The following is a 24919-nucleotide window of genomic DNA, read 5'->3' as shown; positions in this document are numbered from 1 at the left end:
GTCCATCGAACCAAGATGGTCACCGCATCACATGCTTTCAGATGCCCTTTCGCGGCCATCTGGAAAGCTCTTCCTTCCAATATTAGGAACCCGATAGAGCGATGCCCTTTTAAATTTAGATTGAAAACTCATTTCTTTAGAACAGTTTTTTGTGGTTAGTGTGTCGTCCTTCCCCCGCACCTCCGGTTAGCGCGGTTGGCTACGTACGGTGCGAAAGAAGTTCTACATATATACATAAAGATAAAGTTCCCCTGATACAGACGTGAAGACAAGTGCTGTCAACGAGGACTATTAAGGAATGAACAGCTTATGGGGGAGGCACAGTCAGCACCATACCCAGCCAGCCACCTTTGCATCCCAAACTCTGGAGTTTCGCACACTGCAGAAGGTATTCATTTAAGTGTGAATCCACCTCGGGGAGGTCCAGGATGAGTTCTGATGTTCGTCATGTCTGGGTAATGTACTTGGATGGCTGGTTTTGTAGCACAGTGTGCAAAATCCACTGCAACGCCGCTTTCCACAGTGTACGCATGTACAAAGACAAAGATCCCCCGTATAGCCTTAACAGACTGTAGAGGCAATTGCTGTTAGCGAGCACCTATGAAGGCCGGAACGGTACACGAGGGGGTGGGTGGCCAGCACCACGCCCAATCGCCTTTGTCTCCCCAGTGGCGATGTTTACACACCGTACCAGGTACTAATTTCAGGCTGAGTCGACCTAGGGGAGGCCCAGGACCGGTTCAGATAATCGTCACTGGTGTTGGCCGTGAGCGGGAATCGAACCCGGATCGCCAGGTTCATAGCGCAGCGTGCTAACCACTACACTACCGCTTCCCAGGCATGTACACATACATACACATATGCATAAACAACACACAACTGTTGGAGTCAGTGCTATAAGTGAGTGCCTTTACAGGGACATGACAGCACAAGGTGGGCGATGAAGCCAGCCTGACCACAATTTCTATTCTCTGCGCTAACAATAACGTATTGTACCAAGTAACCATAACATACAGTGGCAACTGGTGTTTGAACCGAGCCTTGGGCCAGGTTCAAACACCAGTTGCAACTGATGTACGAGCCAAGAGATGACAACCCGAGCCACTGGAATCAGTGTGGTGTGCTAACTACACTACCTTGATACACACACCACACACGTGTTACCCAATGGCGGAGCCAGGATTTTCAGGAAGGGGGGAGCAACCCCTCCAGCAATGAAAAATGATAGGAGTTGTTAGTAAGTAATGACTTGTCCCTTGCTTTTTATTCGACACGTGTGGGTCGAATTCGAACCGCGTTGTGTGATCGGCATCGCGCTCACTGAAGATCAATGCCTTCAGGGAAGTCGTGTACTGTATACGCAACTGCGCACAATTCTGAGTCACTTATAACTGCTTTGCCGTTACTTATTTCAAATTATGGACTCAGACTATTGTCCTATCATCTCATAGAGTCCCTGGCACATAAACATATCCTACACAGTGGCAGTGAGGGTCGCAAAATGCCGATTTATTACTAATAAACCCCAATGATCCGATCAAAATTAGGGATTTCGATCGGATCATTGAGGGGGCACGTGCCACCCCACCCCCCTCCCCCGCTCCGCCAGTGGTGTCACCTACTGAACCTTCCAGCAAATATTTATATTTTCGTAAATGTTTATGAGCATAGACGGTTTTGGATCCCCACACAAAATACTACATTCCACAGCAAACGTCCCACCTGTGCATAACGACACAGTGGCTAATGTGCAGGCACAGGTGTGGGACATCTACTCTGGAATGTTCTATTCCGTTCAGGGGTGAGATGCACGGCATCTCCCCTGCGGGCTGAGCCAAGGAGAGCACTGATGGTGGAGGCCACGGTACATTTGCTACAGTACTGCCACAATGGAAACAGGGGTAACGCTCACGAACACATTGTAAACACCGCAGTTGGAAGTGAATCAGAAAATGTTTGGAAATATGTAAACGGGCACAAGTATTTACTGCTGCAAGCAATGATGCATCCAAATGCAGTTTCGTGTACTCTTTAGGAAAAAATCTGTCCACTGCCAAGGATTAAAGTCTGTCAAGGGATGGTTTAAATGCTTAAGGGATAAGCGGCAGTGGTGGTGAATGTAATGTGTTTATTACCTTCATGTTCTATATGATCATCTGCACCAGCTGTGAATATACAAACACATTTTGATGTTTAGTTACACTTCTAAACAAGAGGCGAATACATCTTTAAAATATAAATTGTTGATAATTTAACACGTGCACAACAATAAATCACGCATCAAATTTCCACTATATTTCTCATACAATGTTGTCCACACCATGTTACTCCATTTACTTGCGCATTGTGTTAACCTCATATGTAGCGCAAACTTGTACGTCGCAATTATGTCCTTGACAAGAGGAATATCAGTCACCCTTAATACCAAAACACATTTGCTTATTTTGATACGAAATGTCATTGGATCATTTTTTATTAATACATACAATGACGTGAAAGCAAGATTTATGGTACCAGTAGGGGCGAACATATTTTATAGTGTGGACACCACAAAATCCCACTGGGAAAGATTTATGCATAAGAACAAATTAACCTTGGAATCACAGGCTAACCGACAGTTCGAGTCACCCGGATACCCATAATGCCCAGTTTCCCTGTTCTCTCCCAAATCCGACTCCAATCACGGAAATATAAATAATATGAATGATCCGGCATTGCTCTCCGAAACCATTCCCTGACACCAACGAGAACCAATAATGCCACGATGTTGATGTCATCTCCAGTTTTTGTCTGAAAAAGATTACCCTTTCCACCAAAATAATGCTTGCAATGCATGATTAAATAAGACTGAACATAAATCAAAAGCAACTGCCTCTTTCGAGATTACTATGAGTTAAGCACAATTCATCAGTCATCATTCGCCATGTTCTATCCACACCTGGATAAAGGCCTCCCCTTTATCATCGTCGCTCCCTATCTGGTCATCCTCTTGGCTGCAATACCTCCCTGGCCTGCTACTCTATCACCAGTAGCGTCCATCGGCCATCAACATTTATAGCAATCTGTGTGCCCTGCCCAAACCCACTTACTTTTCAGAGTCATATTTGTTTTCTTATCCATGTCTGTGTCTCTCAGTATAATGCACAATATGCGTCTTTGCATGCATTTCAGATTTTTTTTTCCTACGCTATTTTACTTTGCAGCATCTATATTTCTGATCCATTTGTCACAGCAGCTTATATGTACAAATTGAAATGTTTCCTTCTCTAGACACTTAAGCAATCACCAATTCCAAGAATATTACTCACAGTGACTGTGCGTTAGCAATACCAAAATTAACGCTGCATTTTTGGAGGTTTGTAATTTTATATAGGCTATCAAATATTTTAACTCCCATCAATAATACAATGGATATTACAATCATAAGTTAAGAGTAAAACATCTAATTTTCATGTTGCTTCTATGGACATGAAATGTTGAAAATATTAAAAGCAAAGATATAAGCATATTCAACATGTTAATTACTTTTGTAAAGGCATAACAGCAGAATAATTATTTTAACACGTAGGCTTTCGCGACCAATATTGTTCATAATCAACGATTTTTTGGGTTTAGATCGCGTTATTTATAAATGTGTCGTAACCCTCCACCACCCGACACGGCCAATCAGTAAAAAAAGTGTCACGTTGACAAAAGACAAATAGTTCACTGCTTTAGCCCACCGGTGTGTTGAAGCGTGAAACCACAACATTTACAATTTGAGTACGACGTTTCGCTGGTAATTGCATCCAGCATCATCGGGCAATTCGCCAGAATGGTGAGGCTCTGCTGTGTCTCCCATTCTTATATAGAGCAGCAGCAGAGTGACGTCATCATTAACTCATCAGGTGCAAAGATAATAACCCCCCCTCAAATCTTTGCACCTGATGAGTTAATGATGACGTCACCCTGCTGCTGCTCTATATAAGAACGGGAGACACAGCAGAGCCTCACCATTCTGGCGAATTGCCCGATGATGCTGGATGCAATTACCAGCGAAACGTCGTACTCAAATTGTAAATGTTGTGGTTTCACGCTTCAACACACCGGTGGGCTAAAGCAGTGAACTATTTGTCTTTTGTCAACGTGACACTTTTTTTACTGATTGGCCGTGTCGGGTGGTGGAGGGTTACGACACATTTATAAATAACGCGATCTAAACCCAAAAAATCGTTGATTATGAAGAATAATTATTATGCTATATAAAATAAAAATACAGTGTAGATGTCCTTTACGTGAACTGCATTCAGCCTGTTGTTTAATTCATTCATGTGTCATAGTTTCATAATCCCGTGGTTAAGGAATGCATAAATAGTATTGCATAAGAAAAAAACTGTATAATCCTTGTTTTAAATCACATGATAATGGTGGACCAAACTTTTTAATAAAAATGCCATTTTTAATTCTTAGCATCAAATTACAAGAATATATTTTTTTTATAAACTTACAAAAATGTTTTAACAGTGTACATTAATAAATACAACAGCAATGCTATTGGAGCATATTTTTTAAAAATCTATGTTTAAATTTAAAATAAAATCCTCTAACAAAACCATTTGCATATCCAATCGGAGCAAATGCCCCTTCATGAATGGCGAATGCTACGATGGGTCAAAGGAAATATCTCTTTGTAAGGTAATTGTAATCAGGTTACCACTGCTCTAATAAGTAAATTACTACTTCTCCTTATTCCTGCACCGGAAAGGCTGTCTACACAGCCATGCGCATTTGTAGGATGGCATTTTGCCAATTGGGAAGATTTTGAAGGAGAGATCCCTGGGAAAAAATCTCTTCTGCAGCCATTCTCAGACACGCGGGGCACACAGCTTGGCGAGATTTATGAATGGCTTCCTCAGTCTCATGACGCGATGCCAATAGCACAATCGGAATTCTTTGAAAAACACACGTAAAAAAAGTTAGCTTTTTTACACACTGAAATTAGCGTTAAGTTTAATTTCAGCAGAGGATTAGCCTATTCACATAGTCGCTGCTTGTTGCCAGTGTTGTCAACAGTCAAAATCAGTGGACGTGACAATCAACACATTCACAATTGCTGGTTGCAGCCGTGGTAGCATGGCAGGGAAAGTGACTGCATAATGAGAAAATGTATTGGACGCATGTAGGCGATCAGTCTAACCACTTCCCTTCACACTTAACCATTGTAACAAATTGATTTAATACATTCTATTCATGAGTATGGCAATATGTTCGGGAGCTAAAAGCCAATATCAAGATCAGCTAGCCACGAGAGGGCTTCAGGAGAGTGTTCATGTAGTTTTGCCGTTCATACGTTGAAGGAGCGCAGACTACAGTGGTTTACTATATGGTCATAACAGGTGAAATTAAAGGCTAATGCATTTCATGAAAATATATGTACAGGTTGGCGAATGATGGGGCTTCAGGACTAGTCTGGTGAACATCTGAACTGCTGTCAGCGAATTGTGAAAGTGGGCAATGCCGGACTGTGTACTCCATGGTTTGAGATTGGCGACAGAAATCCCACTGTGAACTATTCTTAATTGTCCATTGGCGTCGGAGACAGCCGCTTCTACCGTGTGACGCCCCGATGAAGTTCACTGGCGAGACGATAACGTTCACGTGGTTGCCCCCCATTGTGTGGCACTTGTTTGGGCCTTCCCTTTACTCGACGCCGACCACAGATGTTGTCATCAGGCCTCCAAACTCGGACTCGACACTCTTGCGGTATAATCAGCAAGTAATGCCCGAATGAACCACATTAAGTTTGAGACTTAAAACATGCCCACTTGATCCACCTCATTAGCATTGTTTTTCAAATTGGAGGTCTACTTAGCTTAATAGTATTTCCTTTCATCAGACTGCCTTCCAAGACAGTCTGTTTACACAGGCTGAATGCTAACAGATGTCTCATGATCATATCAGCAGATCCATTTACGGATTAATCCCATTATTGTATAGATAACACATGCATCTCAAATTCTGTGCAAGAAAATATAAAAAAACATTACCATCAGCTGCAGCAGTGTCCACTTACTTTTTTTCCCTCACATTTTTTCGTGATTATGTTACTTATTTAATGTGTAGTTGAATACACATGCATTATTAAAATCTACAAGCTGGTGGGTTACTTAATAATGGAGGCATTCTATCTCCACCAACATTTTGTTGTGCAATAACAGTCAAAAAAGTGAGAATGTCTCCGTCTAAAACAAGATTATTATTGACAATATTACTGCATTAAAATCCCTCCGATGTGTTTTCAGTTGATATCACATGTTATTGGGGATGTCTGAAATTTTGTTCCAGGTACTCGGAGCTTCTCATCGAATTACATTTCTGACGAAGCTCCCTGCACGTGGAACGAAATGTCAGATGTGATACCCAAACAATGCGTATTACAACCCCCAAAAACACTCCGGAGTGCCATACAACACAGCCACGAAAGACCTGCGCAGTAGCATAATGCATCAATAACAAACCCAATGGAGGCAAATAACATTTGTATGACGATGCAAACTCGTCCGAAAAAATAATGATTCTGCCCTTCTTTTTTCGAACACAGGAAATCCTGGATACGTGAAAGGGCACGATGACGTGGCAACTTACCGGCGGCGGTGTATATGTGGGCAGTGCTGTGTTTGGTGTGATGAGCCCGGGTCGAACAGGCAAGCAAAACCGAGCCCCTTCCTGTGCTAAATCTGGAAGCGTCTGTTTCTGCATGCAACCCCGGCGGCACGCCAAAGACAGAGAATGGCAGAGCAAACGAGAGAGAGAGAGCAACGGGGAGAGAGAGGGAGGAGACAGCAGCACACCAAGCATGCAGAAGGTGGGCAAGGAGACCGGTTGCAGAACATATGGATTCCTCGCACAGCCATAAACTGGGAAAAATAAGTCATGCAAAACATCGAGAAACAATGCTTTGTTTTAGCATTGACAGCAGTATCCAAAAGCACAAGCAAGAGATTTGCATTAGTGCTTCATATACTGCACATTTGCTTTAAGCATATTGCATTAAAAACAACGGGGATTGAAAGGTCTATCGTTAATATGCGTATGTCAATGGTACAGTACAGTACAACACATATTGGTGGCCATCTAGCCAACAGTTTTTTTTATTCTCAAACCATCCGGTTGGTTTCACTTGATCATGTTTCCACTATAAGCATAATAAACTATGTACCACTGCACCAAACACATCACAGTGGTATGAAATTTTATTTTGGTTGGAAGTTATCGAAATAAAATAGATTTTGGGAAATTTAAAGAGCACAAACAATCTGTTGCTAAAATTAACTACGAAATGTGAAAGTAACAAGTAATCTATTCAAAATGACTGTGGAAATAGTACTATACCAATTCACGTAGACAACACATTACAAATGCATTGTGTTAAGCATTTGGTCACATAAAACTGAATTTTTTTTTATCTAAGAAATACAATATTACGTTCAGTACATTGTTATTGCCAACATTCTGTCTAAAGTCCCACCGATGCATTTATACGGCTGCCTTTAAGTTGGTATTCTCTACTGCCAAGATCTTCGGATGTCACAACAGGGAGCCTACATTGGTCGGCGTGTACACAGAATCAATCAATTGCTGTACCCAGTCTGTGTACCAGAGGGAAAACGCATCGGGAGATTAATGTTTGGTCGATCAATATTTCCTGACACATAAGGATGGAGTTGAAACCCATAATCAAATTTAAACTTTACAAAGAGATGTAAAATTTGTTTATCAAGATATTGACAAACTCTTGCATTAAAGGACACCCTGAAAATGTCATTAAATGTGCGCAACGCTCCCCAAAACTGGCAATCACCTGTTTAGCAGACACAAAACGAGAGTGGCGACTCAAATAAAAAAAAACGCTAGAGCTAGGTACATCGTACAGTGTTGAGCTTAAATCGAACCCTGATACCTGTTAACCACGGAATGTCAGGAGAGCTCTGCGCTTTCTTCATGTGAGAAATAGTGACGGTGGAAATAACACGTCTGCGAGAGGTCCGTGCGGAGTCTGAGGACACAAAACACGAGGCGCATGCGGGCGTGCAACGACCGTGCGGAGGCATGCGCGCTCCACGCTGGGGGAACGTCCCCGCAGGAAGCCACAGCAGCAGCAGCAGCACCACGACCACCAGAGCAGCGCCGCAGAGCGAGGGCCAAAGAGCAGCAAGAGCATCAGCACACGCCCCCCCGCGAGGAGCGCAGAGAAGCGAGAAATATACACAGCTCATGTGGATCCAGAGCTAATGGGAAAATAACAATAATCTACTGCAGGTAACTTTATTTAATGGTCAAATGTGCGGTGATATTTTAAACACACATAGATGCAACAAACCCGACCGATTACAAAGTACAATTCTGGGGTCAAACTTAAAGATGTGGAATATGTTTTTGGAATGAGTCTGCAAAGCTTCCACGTGGGCGAGACTGTGTCAAGGGGGGCCCTCGTGTCAATTGCGAGAGTGCTTTTGTCTGCCTGTGGGAACGTCATACCTTCCTCCACGGATGGTTTTCCATTTTCTTTCAACTCCTCCAATGTATTGTGGTTGACAGAGATGTGTTGTGCTAAAAAAAGTCAATAATATAGGACTTTTACATTTTCAAAAACGGCGCGCAGATATTTTGAGCAATACCCCAACATGGTGATTTGAGAGATTTAATGAATGATCGGCTAGAGCTTTTCTTAATTTATCATCAAGTCTCTTCTGTTGTAGCTAAAAGAGACTTCAAATGCCAACTTAACCTTCAGTTATTCACTGGTGATGCAAAAGCCATTCCTAAAAAAATATATATATATATAACAATGAACATAATCATCAAGAGCATACAAGTAAAAGCCATGCACTCTGCAAGAAATTAATGAGATTTTTTTAGCATTTTCATTTAATAAGTAATTATCAATGCTGGACAGAGTTCACATTCGTTCTATATCATGAATTAGGTGAACAATGTCCATTCGTTGAGTCAAATATGCTGATACCACAGATGTGCGTTGTTCATCTCTCATCATGATCATAAACATATTTCAGTAGCCAATGCATTTGTAATAATTATCTACACAATGCATTAATGCAAAGCTAAACGATCACAATCTAGTTTACCATTTACAGTACTCCAGTCAAATATTAGTTTGAGCAATGAGTTCAATCTCCAGCCATGGCTAACATTAGTGGCGAGTAATATGTCCTGCATCCGCCACCCCCTCACCAATCCACACTGACTAGCGTAGTGAAGTATGGTCAAAACAACCCCACAACCAATATTATACAGTAAGGCCTTCATACACCAGTGGATTGACAGAGGACTGAACATTATTGCTATAATTATGAGTCAAACACAACTTTAATCACAATTCATTTTAATATATATCAAGTTTAATGTTTTATATTTGTACCCATCACAGCAATGACGGCAATGCAGCCAATTGCTTGTTAATTTAATTGGGAAAGGGGTTTGCCAGTTATATTAGTATTCATGGTGCTTAATTGATTATTCATTTATTCAGCTAGTTTGTTCCAATGACGTTGGAGCACATAAATCACATTGAAAGAGTTCCCATAATGTTGTAGCATAGCCCGAGGAAAGGCCTCGCTGGTCATGCATTAATACAGAAGGGATTGAATATTTCACTGGTTACTGGTAGAGGACTCAAACGCTGCAATCAGCTCAGTGGCTAGACACAATTGGGACATTCAGGAAACATAATTCCTTTCGAGTTTCTTTTTCTAGTGAGCAGCATTTCAAGAATGTCAAAATGTAACTTCCACGTCACAGTGACGTACACCAAACAGAATACAAAATTAAGTGTTCTGGTCCACTTTAGATTACAAAAAAATCTTGGTTGTTTCCAAGCAAACATTACTGAAATATACAATTCAGACTGCTGGACAATTTTTTTTTAAGTTACTTGTATACGGTATACAAATGTAAAAACAACACATGCATTTACTTTATGATTGTTACTTCCATAATCCACCATGAGGTGGAATGGCCAAATGAAATCCTGCTTAACTCGGCACAGAGGCTCTTCACCAAAGCAAGTGTGCAGGAAGAGACATTATGATTTTTCAGACGCTAGTTATGAAATGTAAGTGGGCGTGGTCAGAGATGCATCATGAAAAGGATTTATGGCTGACAGTCAAGAATAATGATGGAGTGCCAGCCAAGTAATGGAACGCATCAGAGACGGCCACCAATGAGATGGAGCAATGAACGGAGTTTGCGTGCAGCTGCTGTGTGGATTATTACATCATTCAGCAGTGGATTGACCAAGGCTGACCATGATGATGCAGGCACATAAAGTCCCACGCTTATGAAGCACATTGCAGAATCTTTGAGGCCAACACTATGGCCACAGACTTTGGTTGTACATTAATAACAAACGCAATCATTCATACATAAAGTTCTGTCTTGTAGAGATTTGGTATTGAGATTCACAAATATGAGTCATATATAAAATACATAACTCACAATATCTACCATGCTTATACTGATTACCTTTTGGAAGACATTGGCATGCTCATGACGTGTTTTTTCTCTCGTAATTTATGTATTCAGTTTTGTATTTGCTAAGTAGTGGGGTTTTGTTTTTGTATTAATTATCCGTGTATGGAACTGGATAATTGATGTGCAGTGTTGTGGAATATAATTGCATGAATGACACGATATAAAATGAAATTACTACTACTTTTATATTCAAACAGCTAAATAAGCTCTACTTAATTGACCGCAATCCTACTTTATTGCCGATTGCTAAAAAAGAAAATAGCATTACACAGTAGTTTGAGAGTTTGCATTCCAGAGGCTTGCGAGTCATAGGCACCAATGTGTGTGCAATGCCCAGTGACAGCAGCTACTGAAATGCCCCGTTAAACAGCACAGCCATTCATTAAAGAACGATTCTCTGGGAACTACTCTGCATGTGGCAGCAATAATGCAATTAATGTGTTCCTACCATTCATTAGGACGGCACGTACAACGTTTCTACCAACCCAACGGGTGACCCTGAGCAGATGCCAAGAGGATAAATGTTACCGTTAACTTCCTTAGGTTTCCCCCTGCTGATTTCAAACTGCGATTTGTGTTTCAGCACCGCAGACTGTTGTGTAGTTGCCACTTCGTAGAATTGACTTCGTGGGTGCAGCTTAGGCTGTTCATCAGAATGACTTACCAGCTTGTGAGCTCATAGTGAGTGTTCTCTTGTTCCGTGTTCCGACCACAGCACAGGTGTCACTGCAAGGTTAGAGAAGATGGCATGTCACCTTCAGGCCATTTACTGATATCATCAATGGCAATTACCATCACTTAATACCACAAAGACTAATTTGTAAGCGCACGCATACCAAGCAATTAGGCACTCCGATTGAAATCATTGTTTCAATTGCCTTACTCAGATGCTCGATAGACCCCGTGCCCTCTGCATTGCAAGTTCACAGGATGCCAACAATGGGCACATTTCTAAAGTCCCCCCACCTGTGTCCACCCAGCAGCATAATTGAGTACAATTGGGTGATCGGCAGGTCATGTGTGGTGGGGTAAAGTGTGGGTATTCACATTTCTTCCCAGACGTCTTGCATATGTGGAAGAGCCGGGTGAACACCCTCTAGAGGGAGCTTTCTAAATCTTCCTCGAGTGAAGGTTCTTTGGCCAGCAGTGGCATTATCAAGTAATCGCAGGGCTGCACCTTTATCTTTACGAAAAAAATTTTTACCAGGTAAGGCCCACTGAGCTATTTCGCTCTTTTTCAGAAGTGACCTGGCCACAAATGAAAGCTCAACGAAGTGGAATGTGGAAATGCATAGCAGTCAAAAACTCTAAACACATGTTGATTCTAAATGTGGAGGGAAAAACCCGGAGAAAAATGCACACGACCAAGGGGAGAACATGCAAACTCCAAATATACAGGGTGTCAGGGTCGGGATCAAACCCACGACCTCCTGCGTACCAGGTGAGGGAGTTAACATCTCGCCAACATGGCACCCCATCACACAGTATATAGGCTGAGATCCATTAGCCAAAGTACAAACTTGACAGAAATGACAGTTACTACCAGGCGAGACACTTGAGGAAACTTGGATAAATATATCTTGCAACACGACACTTGAAGTTACTCAAGCAGACGCCAGGAAAGCGTACGGATTGTAGTGCGCACAGACGCTGTAGTAAAACGTGCCCGCATTAACTGCTCATATCGACACCCCATTAAATAGACGCAACGCAACTCACACTAGCACGCTGAACTTTAATTGAATGAAATATTAACTAGAAGCAGCGGGCATATATTATGCATGCATATTCACAGTTAATTATGCAAAAAAATGAATACTTCATTACAAATGTATACTTGACAAAGTATGGTTCCGTAGTTACATTTATTTAGTTTTGACACATTAATTAGCAGACTGGGCTTTCTGTAAAATATGTATTGTACCATACTGTTGTTTGCATCCTTTAACATGTCCCAAATGTTTGTACCCTCGTGTTACTGAGCCACATTTCTGCAATCCACAAGGGTGATATAACCTGCTACATGCTCACTGACACGATGCACTGTCTGGATAGATCGTTGAACGTGGGGCTCATGCCACGGTTTGTATCGACTGCGTCCAAGATAAAACTTTGCTTCACATGCACTCGTAAAAAATGTAATTCATCAGCCAAATCATCGTCTCTAAATAACCAACATGTCAAAGTCGTATGTTTATCAATTCACAGCACCATGTGAACACACCTGCAAGAGGTGCAAAAAGTGAACTACTCCAGTATCATATTCTTGGTTCTTTCGGTAAAGTCACGTAGAAGGGACATAATAAAATAATTCAACACTAAAATTCTCACGACGTTTCGATTGCAACACAAGCAATCATCATCAGGTGTGAAAACCACAGCAATTTACTCCAGTATCGTACAAATAACTTCCTATTCCCATAATTTTATTTGCAAATACAAACACAGAACCTTGTGACAACATTCGTTTTTCAAGGAACGTGGCCGAGAGTACGTCGATGAGGAAATACCGTGATGATATCGGCCCGTGTGCCGGATGGATTCTTACACGAGAGCATCGTGAGAAGCGGCGACGACCTGGGGAGGCTTTCATCCAGCGGTGGATTGACAATAGCTGATGGTGACGAAGGGAAGCACACAGTGTTCAAACGAAAAATTGCTCAAGATGAAGTTACCTTGGGTATTCTCTCTGCCACTTCTCATCAACGTGACACATACATCACTGTCTACAGAGTTCCCCCCCCCCTCTCTCCAACCTCAGGCCACTATTATTAACAAGCAGCCCAACTATGGCACCTCGCACACACACAAAGACACACAAAATACCTACTCACATTACTATGCAGAAGGTTACTTTGCCAGTTGCCAATTTTCTTTTAATCTTTGCCGCTCCTTATAAACATATAAGAATTGGTATTTACAAGGCAGAGCTCGGCTAATACTGTGGAATGCGTTGAGCTCAAAGCCAAGTGAACCCTCGGACAGCCTCGGTCTATAGTTATCGTGCATACTTATTTCACAATGGGGGAGGCTGTGCACGTGAGCTCACATGGCATGCCGAGTAACGGGAGGGCATCAGCGACTGGAAACTCTCATGAGGTTTTCTGCTTCACTCTCATCTCAATTGCATTAAGAAGGAATGTACCCGGCTCGTGCCAATATTCCACTGGCAGCCATCACTTATTGCGAGATAAATATAACACGGTCTAGACACACGGACTTCCTAAGCTCAAGAAGGAACCCGATTTCCTACGTCTATAACTGAACACTTTTACAGTGTTGTGAGTTGCAGTGCAGGAAGTTATCGCACTGCACTATGAACCTGGCAATCTGAGTTTTATTCCTGGTGATGGCTTGCATCAGTGATGGGTGATATCTCAACTGGTTTGTGGTTCCCCTGCATCACCAACCTGCACTGGCCCACGTGGTAAAGTATGGTCAAACAACCCCCATCACCGAAAGGAGAGGCCTTCATCTAACAATGGCTGAATAAACGGCTGTACAACAATACAGGATTGTATTGTATTTAATGAATGCGAGAATGAGTGCCGCATACTTGCAACATGAGCTTGCAATCTCTGTGTAAGTGACTGACTATAATGTAACATTCCACTGCAGTGGTAAAACTTCTGGCTGCCTTCAGCCGATAAAAAAAAAACAGTAAACAGTGTGAATACCAATGTTTACACGTGCGTTACTGATTTCCAAAATCTGCAAATGCCATAAAAAACTATCCTCCATTAATTGTTTTAAAATATGTGTAAACTAGACTAGAGGGGTACACATCAAGTTAAATCGGCACTTCCTTTTTTGCACACAAATGCACTGTTAGATTTGGTACGATACAAAAACATTTTTACTAAGCTACATAGGACCAAAACGAAAGTTCTGGAAGTGGAAGAGATGATGGAAAATTAGGAATCCGAGGGATAGAGGGGAATGATGGAGAGCCCAAGCAAGGATGTGGTAGAGATGATTGAGGTGGTCGACATATGTTATGTGTTAATCCCTTCATAATATACCAAACGGAGCCAAAATTAAATCCTTTGGGACTCAGGAAAGTTTGTCTTTATTACTATAGTTTAATTATGAGAGAATGCTCAAAATTTGTATTATATTACAATTGCTAAAATTATCTTTCATAACAATACTTATAATGTATTAAATATTTTATGGAAAACATTTTAAAATATTCTGAAGCGGTATGCAGAGTAGTAGTGGCGCTATCATGTATGGGTAAAGCACGGGGGGGGATAATAAACTCGTCATGTTTATAGCCTTTAGTGAATCCACTGGTGGATGAAGGCCTCTTCACCATGTTGGTCATGTGGTCTGTTTGTTCATACCTCACCACGCTGGTCAGTGTTGATTACTGACCCATAGGGGTCAGCTCAGCGATGTGTTGCCTCCAAAACGTCGTGATTTAATTTAGTTATTTTTATTCTTTATTTTTCACCTACGTGACTTTACCGAAAGAACCAAAGAGTATGGTATTAGCCGTGTCCGGGAATCAAAGTTCGGTTGCTGGGTTCATTGTGCAGCGCACTAATCGCTGCACTACTCCTCCAACCCCATGGCATGGTTCATGTAAGGTGCAGAAATGTATTATAGGTTTTAAAATTTAAAGAGAGTGATGTGGAGCATCACCATATAAATCCTTATATATGCTCTCGAGTTCCAAGAAAAGCAGTCATTTTGGAGCGTATGAATTATATGACATCTTATATCATGTTAAGTGCAGAAACTTCTACATTACAAGCATAGTTTGACTATAATACAGCACGTGTTTCTAATTTGCATGGTTATAACTGCTACAACATTGAGTGTTTAAAGTGCTATATTTCGAATCCATAATACCTGGATATTATTGGAAGAGTATCCATGTCAAGTAAATGAAGAAACTAGTTACATGCAGTTAGGTAATATTAATAGGTTTCTATCGGCATCACAAATGGATTGTTGTTACCATCTTCAGAATTCTTACACCACGTAGCTTGAATGAGCCGAGCCTGCCAATTTGAGCCCTAAGCTGGGCCCCAAAAATGCGCAGGAGCATTGCCGCCAGATGTTCCGCTTACTTGAGCAGGACACATTTCACGAAGTAAGAGGAGTGCGTGCATTCACGTGTATATGGTCACCCACACACAATGCTCAACGTGCATAGGAAAAGGGTAGACGATGTATCGACTCTCCCACTGCCGCAGCAAACGTCAATGTTCTGAACACAATGAGCAATAACAGGTACAAAGGCAAGGCGAAGCCCTGAAATAGCTTGCTCGTGCCACTGCTAGCAGAAAGACCTCCACAAGAGGCAGCTACTGAGAGCCTCTCGAGAGTGCATTTGGCCTACTCTTCCACGCTGAACAGATGTCTTAGAAGAGGTGGAAATACCCCAGAATTTACCCCACCACACACAAGCTGCTGGTCAATTAACTGTTGTGTATCCATTTATATTCTGATTTACGCCACTGGGTGCAAATAAGTGGTGTGGGATGAGGAGGTGGAGGGAATTAGGAAACTCGCCCCCCCATGGTATAAAATGTCGCTCCAGAGATCGACCCGGTGAACCTTGGCATACTCCCAGTCCAGTGTGCTAACCATTACACCAGGGCTATGTCCAAATGAATGGAACCTTTAATGGCCAATGACATCCAGAAGAACAAATTCTAGTGTATCACAATCTACAACGATGTGAATATAATACAACTGACAACGAGCTAAGAATGCGTCACAAACCAGTAGACTAAGTAGTATTGTTTCCCTCCTACAGCCCTACAAAAAAGGTCAACAAAGTTTTTAACAAATATCCCTTGGAGATTCACATTGCATAAGAATCTGTAAAAAAATTACACAGATAATTAAATTAGTATTTATCTCATTGCTAACCCAGTGCTGGATGAATACCTCCCTACACCAAGCCAGTCACGAGGATTGTTTGACCATACTTCATGTGGGCGATTTGAAATTGCCTGCCAACGTTAGCTTGGAATCAAACTCACGCCAACAGATTCATTCCACTGCATGAGCAACAACCTCCTAATTTCCATCTGACGTTGGTGTAAAATTTGCCTTCTACTCCTCAGAGATGTCATCTTAAACAAGTTGCCTTTTTGGGGGAAAATTACTGCTTCGACCCCAACGCTCAACACACGGGTCTCCACCACAGCGATGAGAATGCCACCCGTAATTGTCTCAAATTTCCTCCACTTTCTCTCTCACCTTTTCCTCCCAATGGAATTTTTTTCTGCACCCCATCTCACTCCCGTTTTAGCAGACTTCAAGAATCCCCCCATCACAAACCACAGCCACTCACAGGCTGAGCAGCCTGCAGCCGCCCAACAGCTCGAGGGAGCTCGGTGCAAGCGATTCACCAATCACGCTGTGAGACAGCTCGATGCGACAGCGCGTGCGTACGTTCGCTCGCTCGGCTTAACGTCACATCGGATGTTGCAGGCAGGCCATTTGCGTGACCTATGCCATCAGTCTGCTTTGCCCTAACTCGAGAGGGGGGGGGGGGCAAATGATGCATTACATAGCTAAAATAAACAAATGTATATCATTGTCACGTATGGCCTGCACAAGTGTCGTGCCTTGTCTCGTCTATTGTCTTATTAGGGTGGACTGGCGTGGCTCTGGGAGCCTTGGGCATTTATGTGAAAGTCGAAGAATATCTGCACCTCAAAATAGTCATGGGCCATTAAACAGGAAGTGATTTTCTTTGCCATGCTGCCTTCAATTATTGGCTTATATACGGCACCAAAATCAGCCAGAATTTGCAGTGCACCCCGCATCAAGCACGTGCAACGGTGTTAACGCGAACTGCGTGAAACACGATCAATCATTCACTTACACGCAACAGACATCCGATAAAGATACTCCAGAAAGCTTTACTCCACGTGGCAGCAAAACAATTGAAGACACTTTGCTGCCAGCTTACGATTTTTCTTGAAGGTTAAATTCTACCTCTCCAGAATAATAAACATACAACTTTCGTCCTCTGTTATTACCAATCAAACAATCTTTATTTATTTAAAGGCTCCTTTCGTAAACCCAGGTATTATCCTCCATTCAAACTTGAAAACCATGCAATTAAAATAGCACCACTAATTTAATATACAGTACTATATTACTTGTACGAGTATAGTAAACACTGTATAAATGTATGTGGCAGTCACAACATTATGATTGCAAGATTTTTCACTAAACCTAATGCTTTATTAGACTGCCATTGAAACCTTGTGTTTATGTTCTAATCGCAGAGTGGGAGCATGACTTGTCTGGCTTACTCTTTGAAAAAGCAATCATCTTTGGGCTAGTGTATAGATAAATCAAATGCGAGGTCAATCGTGAAATAGCAAACACATCATATGTGATGCAGACAGATAAAATGTGTGCACATCATGAACATAGTGGATATGAATGGAACTGAAATGATGCCAAACGGTTCAGTGAGCTTTTGCTCAAGAAGGCTTGAAATGTTAACTTACCAAAGTTTTTGGCTTGACATGGTTGCTGAGCATACATCCTAACTGTGGAGGATGTATTCTTTGGGTCTTTCGGTAAAGTCACGTAGATAGGTTCAAAGAAAATAACAAAAAAACGACGACGTTTCGATCACAGCACAAGCGATCGTCATCAGGAGGAACAAGTAAACCCGTAAAAACAAAGTTTTTCACTATAAATCCTTTATATGCGTGGCATCGTGGCGGCTAGAGTCCTCTCGTCCTCTGGCTTGAGATGGCTGCCACCTATTTATTTTTCCCTAAACAGTGTAAAATTTTGGAAAACATTTTCACGAAAATGCATCGTCACGCACAACGAGTCTGTGTGAAAAATGTCAGCTCGATTGGATCACGGGAAGTGGGTTAAAAAACGACCGAAAGATTTGCACGGTCCTAAGCAAGCAAGCGAACTTAATATAAAGGATTTAAAAAAGAGGGGAACGCTGCCGAGGCAGACTGTTTTAAAGGTTTAGAATGGGTGTAGCCCAAGGGTCATAAACGAAGTGGGCGGGGCTAGTGATGTTAATGTGATAAATTAGCATGTCAATGTAAGATCGTAGAGCGGCCTCCACGACGAGGGCGCGGAGGTGGCTATGTTAACGTGAGAGATTAGCATGTTAACGTGAGAAATTAGCATGTTAACGTGAGAGATTAGCATGTTAACGTGAGAGATTAGCATGTTAACGTGAGAGATTAGCATGCTAACGTGAGAGATTAGCATGTTAACGTGAGAGATTAGCATGTTAATGGGGGATCGCAGACCGGCAACGTCGAGCTTGGCGAGCGAGGTGGCTGTGTTAGTGTGGGAAATTTCACCTGTTAATGTAAAATCAGAGAACCAAAAATAACAACTAACATCGGAAGGTGGTAGGATGGGAACATCACAGCCAGTTATGACTTAAACTGGTTGATAACGTCCTTCCAATTATTGCTCAGTTTATACCCATCTTCTCGATTGAAGTATGGAGGATACCCAGGGACCAGGTCGTAAGACATTTTCATGGCCTTCTGTTATAACGACTCATCTAGTCTCTTCTACTCAATGCATTTGAACTTGATCATCATTCTAAACTCACAATAGAAACCGTCTTTGTCGTAATGCGTGTGCTCATTTCTTATTTATTACAAAAAATACAATGTATGTCTGTAGAGGGAGGTCCTGAAGAGTTCATGTTTAAAATAACTAAAATGCCTCATTCAAACGTGGTTACCTTACATGTGGAAAGGCCACGTATGGGATTAACGCCTCTGCCACTTTAGCCTCAAGCGAGCAACTGCCAATGTTTGTCACAAGCAGGAATGACAAAGGCAGATAGGCCCTGCGATGGCCACCAACTTACTAAAGGGAAACCAATAACAGTATCCAATATAGGTTTAACCATTTCCAAAGTGTTAACCGTAATCAGGTTATCTACTGCTGAATGAAGGCCTCAACGCGTCATTTCCATCTCTCATGGTCCTACAACGCTAAAATCCATGGTGGCTGTCCTCTTGGCAGTGTTTTCCCTCCCGTGGCTACGATTCTAAAAACATGTGAAAAGGAGCTTCATATTTAATCGGATTTCTCCAGGATAAATAAAGATTCTCATTCTGATTTCTGTCACTAGCCTCAATCACCCGCCATCATCCATTAGCAATGTGTCCTGCTCATGGCAGTTAACCTTTAGAATACAAGTTGATGTCTCTAATTTTTATTTGTTCTCTGATCTATGTGTTTCTCTTTCTACCTCTCAGTATAATTTTAGGCATGCACCTCTCATTGTGTTTCAACGTGCGTTCCATTTCTTTAGACAGTGTCCACGTTTGTGCTCCATTTGTGAAAGCAGGTTATGTACACCGAATGAAAATGTGCCTCTTTAGGCGTGGTGGTATGTGTTATTTTCATTATCAGTTCACATTTTCGAATAGAATTCCAATGTATCCTCGTCCCGTCTTCAATAATATCCAATTCTAGCTTCCATAAAATTACTTACATTTTTCACATGACTACGAATTTAATTATGATTGTCCTAACATTTAATACAAAGTATGTTCAGAATCTTTGCGGCAACAGTATATCGGTTTGTGTATTGTTAGTTGTTGTAACTTTCTGACCCGCCCCTCATGGACATCTGTGAAAGAGCTTTATAGCTCATCGGATTCCTCCAGGATAAATAAAGATTCTGATTTCAACTTCCTTAAGCTTGCTTAGGATATGCCCTCTGGTTCTAGTTAAGAGCAGGGAGGGTACATCATTGCAAAATGTCATTCAACTTCTCCTAATTGCATTGTGCTCAAACATATGAAAGCGGTTACTTTTGCACGTTTTTTACCTTATTTGAACCATTAGTACAATAAGATTTATCTACAAAGTGATCCCCAATACTTCTATTCCCTGGAAAAATCCTCACTCCATATACAGTAGTTTCAAGCCTGTCTGAAGGTTGAACGTGTTAGGGGTAACAACGCACGAGACACTGGATCCACTGACATGAGCAACACCAACACCCATCATTACTAAAACATTCCAAGATGGGGAAAAATATCTACTTAGATGACTAGCGGAGTAGTTGACCATAAAAAAAGCAAACAAACGCAGCCTTCAAAGTCTGTGCCCGACATGGGCTATGAAATTGTTAGAGTTGGCAGCAAGACAGATTCACTCCCAAGAAAATACCTACTCTTGCAGTCCAACAAAGGCTAAGGGGTGATTTAACTCGTGTATTCTCCCTGAGCCATGCAGGCACTATAAAAAAGGTGCCTATCGCAAACTGCAACAAGCCTATCCCACACACACACATAAATTTGCACTAAAACTCATCCACAAAATTGGTATTTCACATGGGGATGATGAAAACTCATCCATCCAGCTGTGTGAGACATCTAAAGGGTGAAATTGACAGCATGTGCTCCATGAAGTCATAGCATAAGCCCTTCATTAAGAAGCCATGGAACATGAGACACTTCATATGAACGTTATGGTGAGACCCTGGGGTCCTGAATAAACGTAAGTCAAAAGCGTAATTAATTAATTCATTTTTGGCGACTCCATACCACCACACAAAATGCCACGACCCACCTGGCGCGGATAATTCTGTTGTCATGTCGTCCAATCTCAGCGAGGACGAATGTGCAGAAGAGCTGAACAAAGCAAATGCACTCCATGCTCGGGTATGGGTAGGTCATAAGTCTTATCCAAAGCTGCTCAAACTGCCTACACGACTTAAGTCCTTTATTTGTCATAACAGTATGCATGGTACAGTGAAACTGCTCTCTTATCTTCATTATTATTTGTGACCTACCAATGTCTGCAGCCAGGATCAATCGATGACAATCCTATTACCTGCAGATATTTAACAGATGAAATGCGTTGCACCGTTAATTCCTCCTGTTTGATAATACTTCTCGTCCATATACATCTGTGCAGGTTTTTTTTTGCGGTTAAGCCATAGTCCCCACACACCTCTCATATAAATACGGATAAGATGAGCGGCAACCCACTACTCTGTAAAGTAACATTGGTATAAACGCTTGTTACAATATGAACAGCGCATTGAAAATGCGTACCATTTTATGCACTGTGTGTTCACAAATCCACACTGAGAAACACGATGATTGACAGAGGGGTGTAAATACAATTTTCGACAGTGTATTTAAATATAGGTACTGTAGGTAAGTAGTTTTCAGTTTTAAAGGCATAGTTTAACAAGACAACACTTGCCACCATCCTTCAAACCCATTGGTGAAAAAGAGCAAAGTTTTTGTTGACATTATAATATGTTTATGCGAGAGCCGGGGGCTTATGGGACCCCGGGGTCCTGCCATGAGGTTCATATGCTGTGACGTTTTAATATTTTCTGAGGTTGTTTTGAGGAGTATTGAAAATCAGCGTGTCTTTCAGAAATGCAGCGATTGTTTTGTTTGTACAGATGGATAATTGTACTGCAACGATGTTTATGCATTTCACCTTCATGAATGAGAATTTGCATTTTCTGTCCATGAGGGTGAATTATTCCCTTGACAATGAAAAACGGAAACAACAATAAAGTTTATTTTGCTAAAATATCCAAGTTGAATTTACATTTCGGCCATTTAGGGTCCTGGCAGGATTCCTTTCTTTCTTGTGAAATCCAATGGGAAAAAGTAATCAACATTTGTATTGTTTTTAATTTGATGATATCCTACAGAAATGTTCCTGACATAATAGTATTCTCATTATACAACAGCCATTTACATTAAATGAAGCGTGATCCTGTGGGTGGGTGAAATGGAGATAATTTGCCACAAGGCCTCGTTCATGATAATTCATACGTGTGTAGAGGAGTAGTGAGTGACGTCCGGGGAGTGACGTCATGTCCCAAGGGGGTATTTAGGGGGAAGCACGTGACGTAAGGGGGGTCGCCGTGGCAGCCAGGAACGGGAGAGGTTGAAGGTTGGGACCCGGGGTAGCGTATCCTCACACGAGGCTAAGGGTGGCTACTTCACCCGATCGGCCGAAGTTGGGTTAAGCCCTCGGCCGGTGTAGGGAGGAGAGCCCAGATAGCCGGGGTGGTAGGATCCCCAGTACCCTGTCCCCTGGGGAGTTATAAGCTAGGGCGTCCCTTGTTAGGCGTAAGCCTGTAACCTGGTTAGGCGTAAGCCAGAGGTCGCAAACAGGTTTTGATTCCTTACCCGTACCCGGCTGCACCAGGGTCGCGAACGGGTACCCTACCCGTACCCGGCCGGGTACGGGTAGGGTACGGGTATCGGGTACCTGATTGCAACCTCTGGGATGAAGCCATGTTGCAGGCGCGGGTGGGTTGATTCTAGGAACTTGAATTGTGAGAAGAGACAAGACGTTGGGAAATGAGTGACAAACAGTTACTCACCAGTAACTCACGGCCTACCCGTACCAGTACCCGGCCGCACCAGGGTCGCAAACGGATACCCGTACCCGGCCGGGTACGGGTAGCCGGGTATCGGGTAGGGTACGGGTATCGGGTACCCGGTTGCGACCTCTGGCGTAAGCCCGTAATAAACTTGGCGTGAGCCCCCTACAACTCACCTGCCTCTGCGTTGTAGTTTGCACCACAGCACGTGCTTAAAGTGGCGCACGTGGCACGTGGGCCAAACAGAATACGTTCTCAGGGACCACTCAGGAGTACACAGAGGCCACCTGAGACACACCCAGGCAACCTGAGACACGTACATACTACCCAGGATATAAACAGATGGGAGGCCTTAGTCGTGTATATTACCTGCTGTAACATATTGGTTAGAGACATGGATATGGCCCAAGAAAGAGAACAAAACGTGAAAAGTGCTCAAAGAAGCATGGGGAGGAGCTTACTTTGAATTAAACTGAGACAGAGGATTAGAGAACATGCATTGATTAAAGATATCAGTTTGTTCAGAAAAGTAAGTGGCCTTGGGTGGGACACGTGCCAAGAAGGGATGATTGGTCCGTTATCAAGATTAACGATAGGTTGACAGCCAATAGAGCCAACCACGCCTGAAAGGATGTCCTCCGTGGAGATGGAACCATTAAATAAGCTCGTGTGCATGTGCTCGATGGATCATTACATCACAGAACCGATCGAGATGGCGACAGCTCAGGGAGGTCTACATGCAGCAGTGGATTGATCATGGCTGATGATCAACTTTACATTTTTTACAAGGTGTGTGACTTTAGAAATAGGGAGAAGCAAATTTTCAATACATCAGTATTTCGCAAGGTTATGCTGTGCCTTCAGTTTCCAAAACAACTATTCCATTAGCTCAGCACAGATGCCACTCAACGATACTGACACCAGAGCCATTATGGGGAAGAAGTGGACAGAAAGTGCAATTACACAGTGCACATGAGCCATGAGAGTTAACAATATGTCATGTCAACATACGTGATCAGTTAATTTCAGTGTTAGAAACACTTAAATGGGTCTCTGCAGTTTAACTTGTCTGTATTTCACAGCTGAGTGCATCGTACCCCATTGTGCTAACATTGCTTTTAGGGATTTAATGTATACAGTGCGTGCATGTATATGATCAGCTTGTGGTACTTTCTAAAATCAAAACTTCCGGATGTATTAATAGAAAAGCATGTTCACTGGACCCCTTCATGTAACACCACCCTCTGGATATAAATAATTCTGGACCGTGATATTTATTGGATACCAGTAAACATTCATACCCAAGATGCCTCCAACCCAGCCTTCCCAGCCCACTATGGAATCCTGAATGTTAAATAATCCTATTTAGGATCTTTACTCAAATTTCAAATTGTAAACAATGCCAAAGCCTTTTGGAAGCACAAAAATAATGACATTAGATGGGCCAGATGACAGCTGATGGACCAAATGGATCAACTACTATTTATCCCGAATATAAAAACCTACAACCGATGCCCATCACAAATATCACAAGCTCAGAGGTTAGGGATCTGAGCTGGCGCAGTCGTAGATCCTTGGTTCGATTTTAGTTCTCAACCATAGGGAGGAGAGAGCTAAAAAAAAAGTAATTTGGTTCTGCACTTAAATTTGGCTAATATCCCATCTCTGAGAATGAATATCGGTAAAGTCACGTACATAGAAAACTAAAACTAAAAGCAAAAAACCCACGACGTTTCGACCGCAACACAAGCGGTCTTCATCAGGCGGAGAAGACCGCTTGTGTTGCGATCGAAACGTCGTGGGTTTTTTGCTTTTATTTTTGATTTAGTTTTCTATCTACGTGACTTTACCGAAAGAACCAAGAATATGAATTCCTGCAGTCACGAAAGTTTTAAGTCTAAAATGTGTATCGGTTTGATTGTCATGAGACCAACATTACTCTCAGTGGCAGAACGGGTGGGCAAGTGCTGCCCCTCCACCATGAGGGGCAGAGGCCACTTGGGTTGCCCTTCGAGGAATCCGAATAGATGACATGACACT

The 24919-nt window shown here is 42.2% G+C and overlaps 1 protein-coding gene across 17 annotated transcripts in view; it reads right to left on the bottom strand.

Moving 5' to 3' along the window:
- The window catches only part of SORBS1 (sorbin and SH3 domain containing 1), a 134543-nt gene that overhangs the window by 72925 nt on the left and 36699 nt on the right, over positions 1 to 24919 (bottom strand). For 16 of the 17 annotated variants that reach the window (XM_078597500.1, XM_078597504.1, XM_078597509.1 and 13 more), the window contains exons 3-7: positions 11195 to 11256; positions 8518 to 8589; positions 7940 to 8035; positions 6625 to 6732; positions 2136 to 2165 (exon numbers count right to left, since the gene is read on the bottom strand). In XM_078597500.1, coding sequence (XP_078453626.1) covers positions 2136 to 2165; positions 6625 to 6732; positions 7940 to 8035; positions 8518 to 8589; positions 11195 to 11210 — 322 coding nt within the window. In that variant the 5' untranslated portion in view covers positions 11211 to 11256. The remainder of the gene's footprint in view (positions 1 to 2135; positions 2166 to 6624; positions 6733 to 7939; positions 8036 to 8517; positions 8590 to 11194; positions 11257 to 24919) is intronic. The other variant, XM_078597511.1, reaches the window with a different exon arrangement.

This window comes from Lampetra planeri, chromosome 9 (assembly GCF_965212315.1).
Source record: "Lampetra planeri chromosome 9, kcLamPlan1.2.h2, whole genome shotgun sequence".
NCBI classification, from domain to species: domain Eukaryota; kingdom Metazoa; phylum Chordata; class Hyperoartia; order Petromyzontiformes; family Petromyzontidae; genus Lampetra; species Lampetra planeri.
The sequence above is the reverse complement of the archived record's forward strand: the minus strand, read 5'-3'. Positions and strand labels throughout refer to the sequence as shown.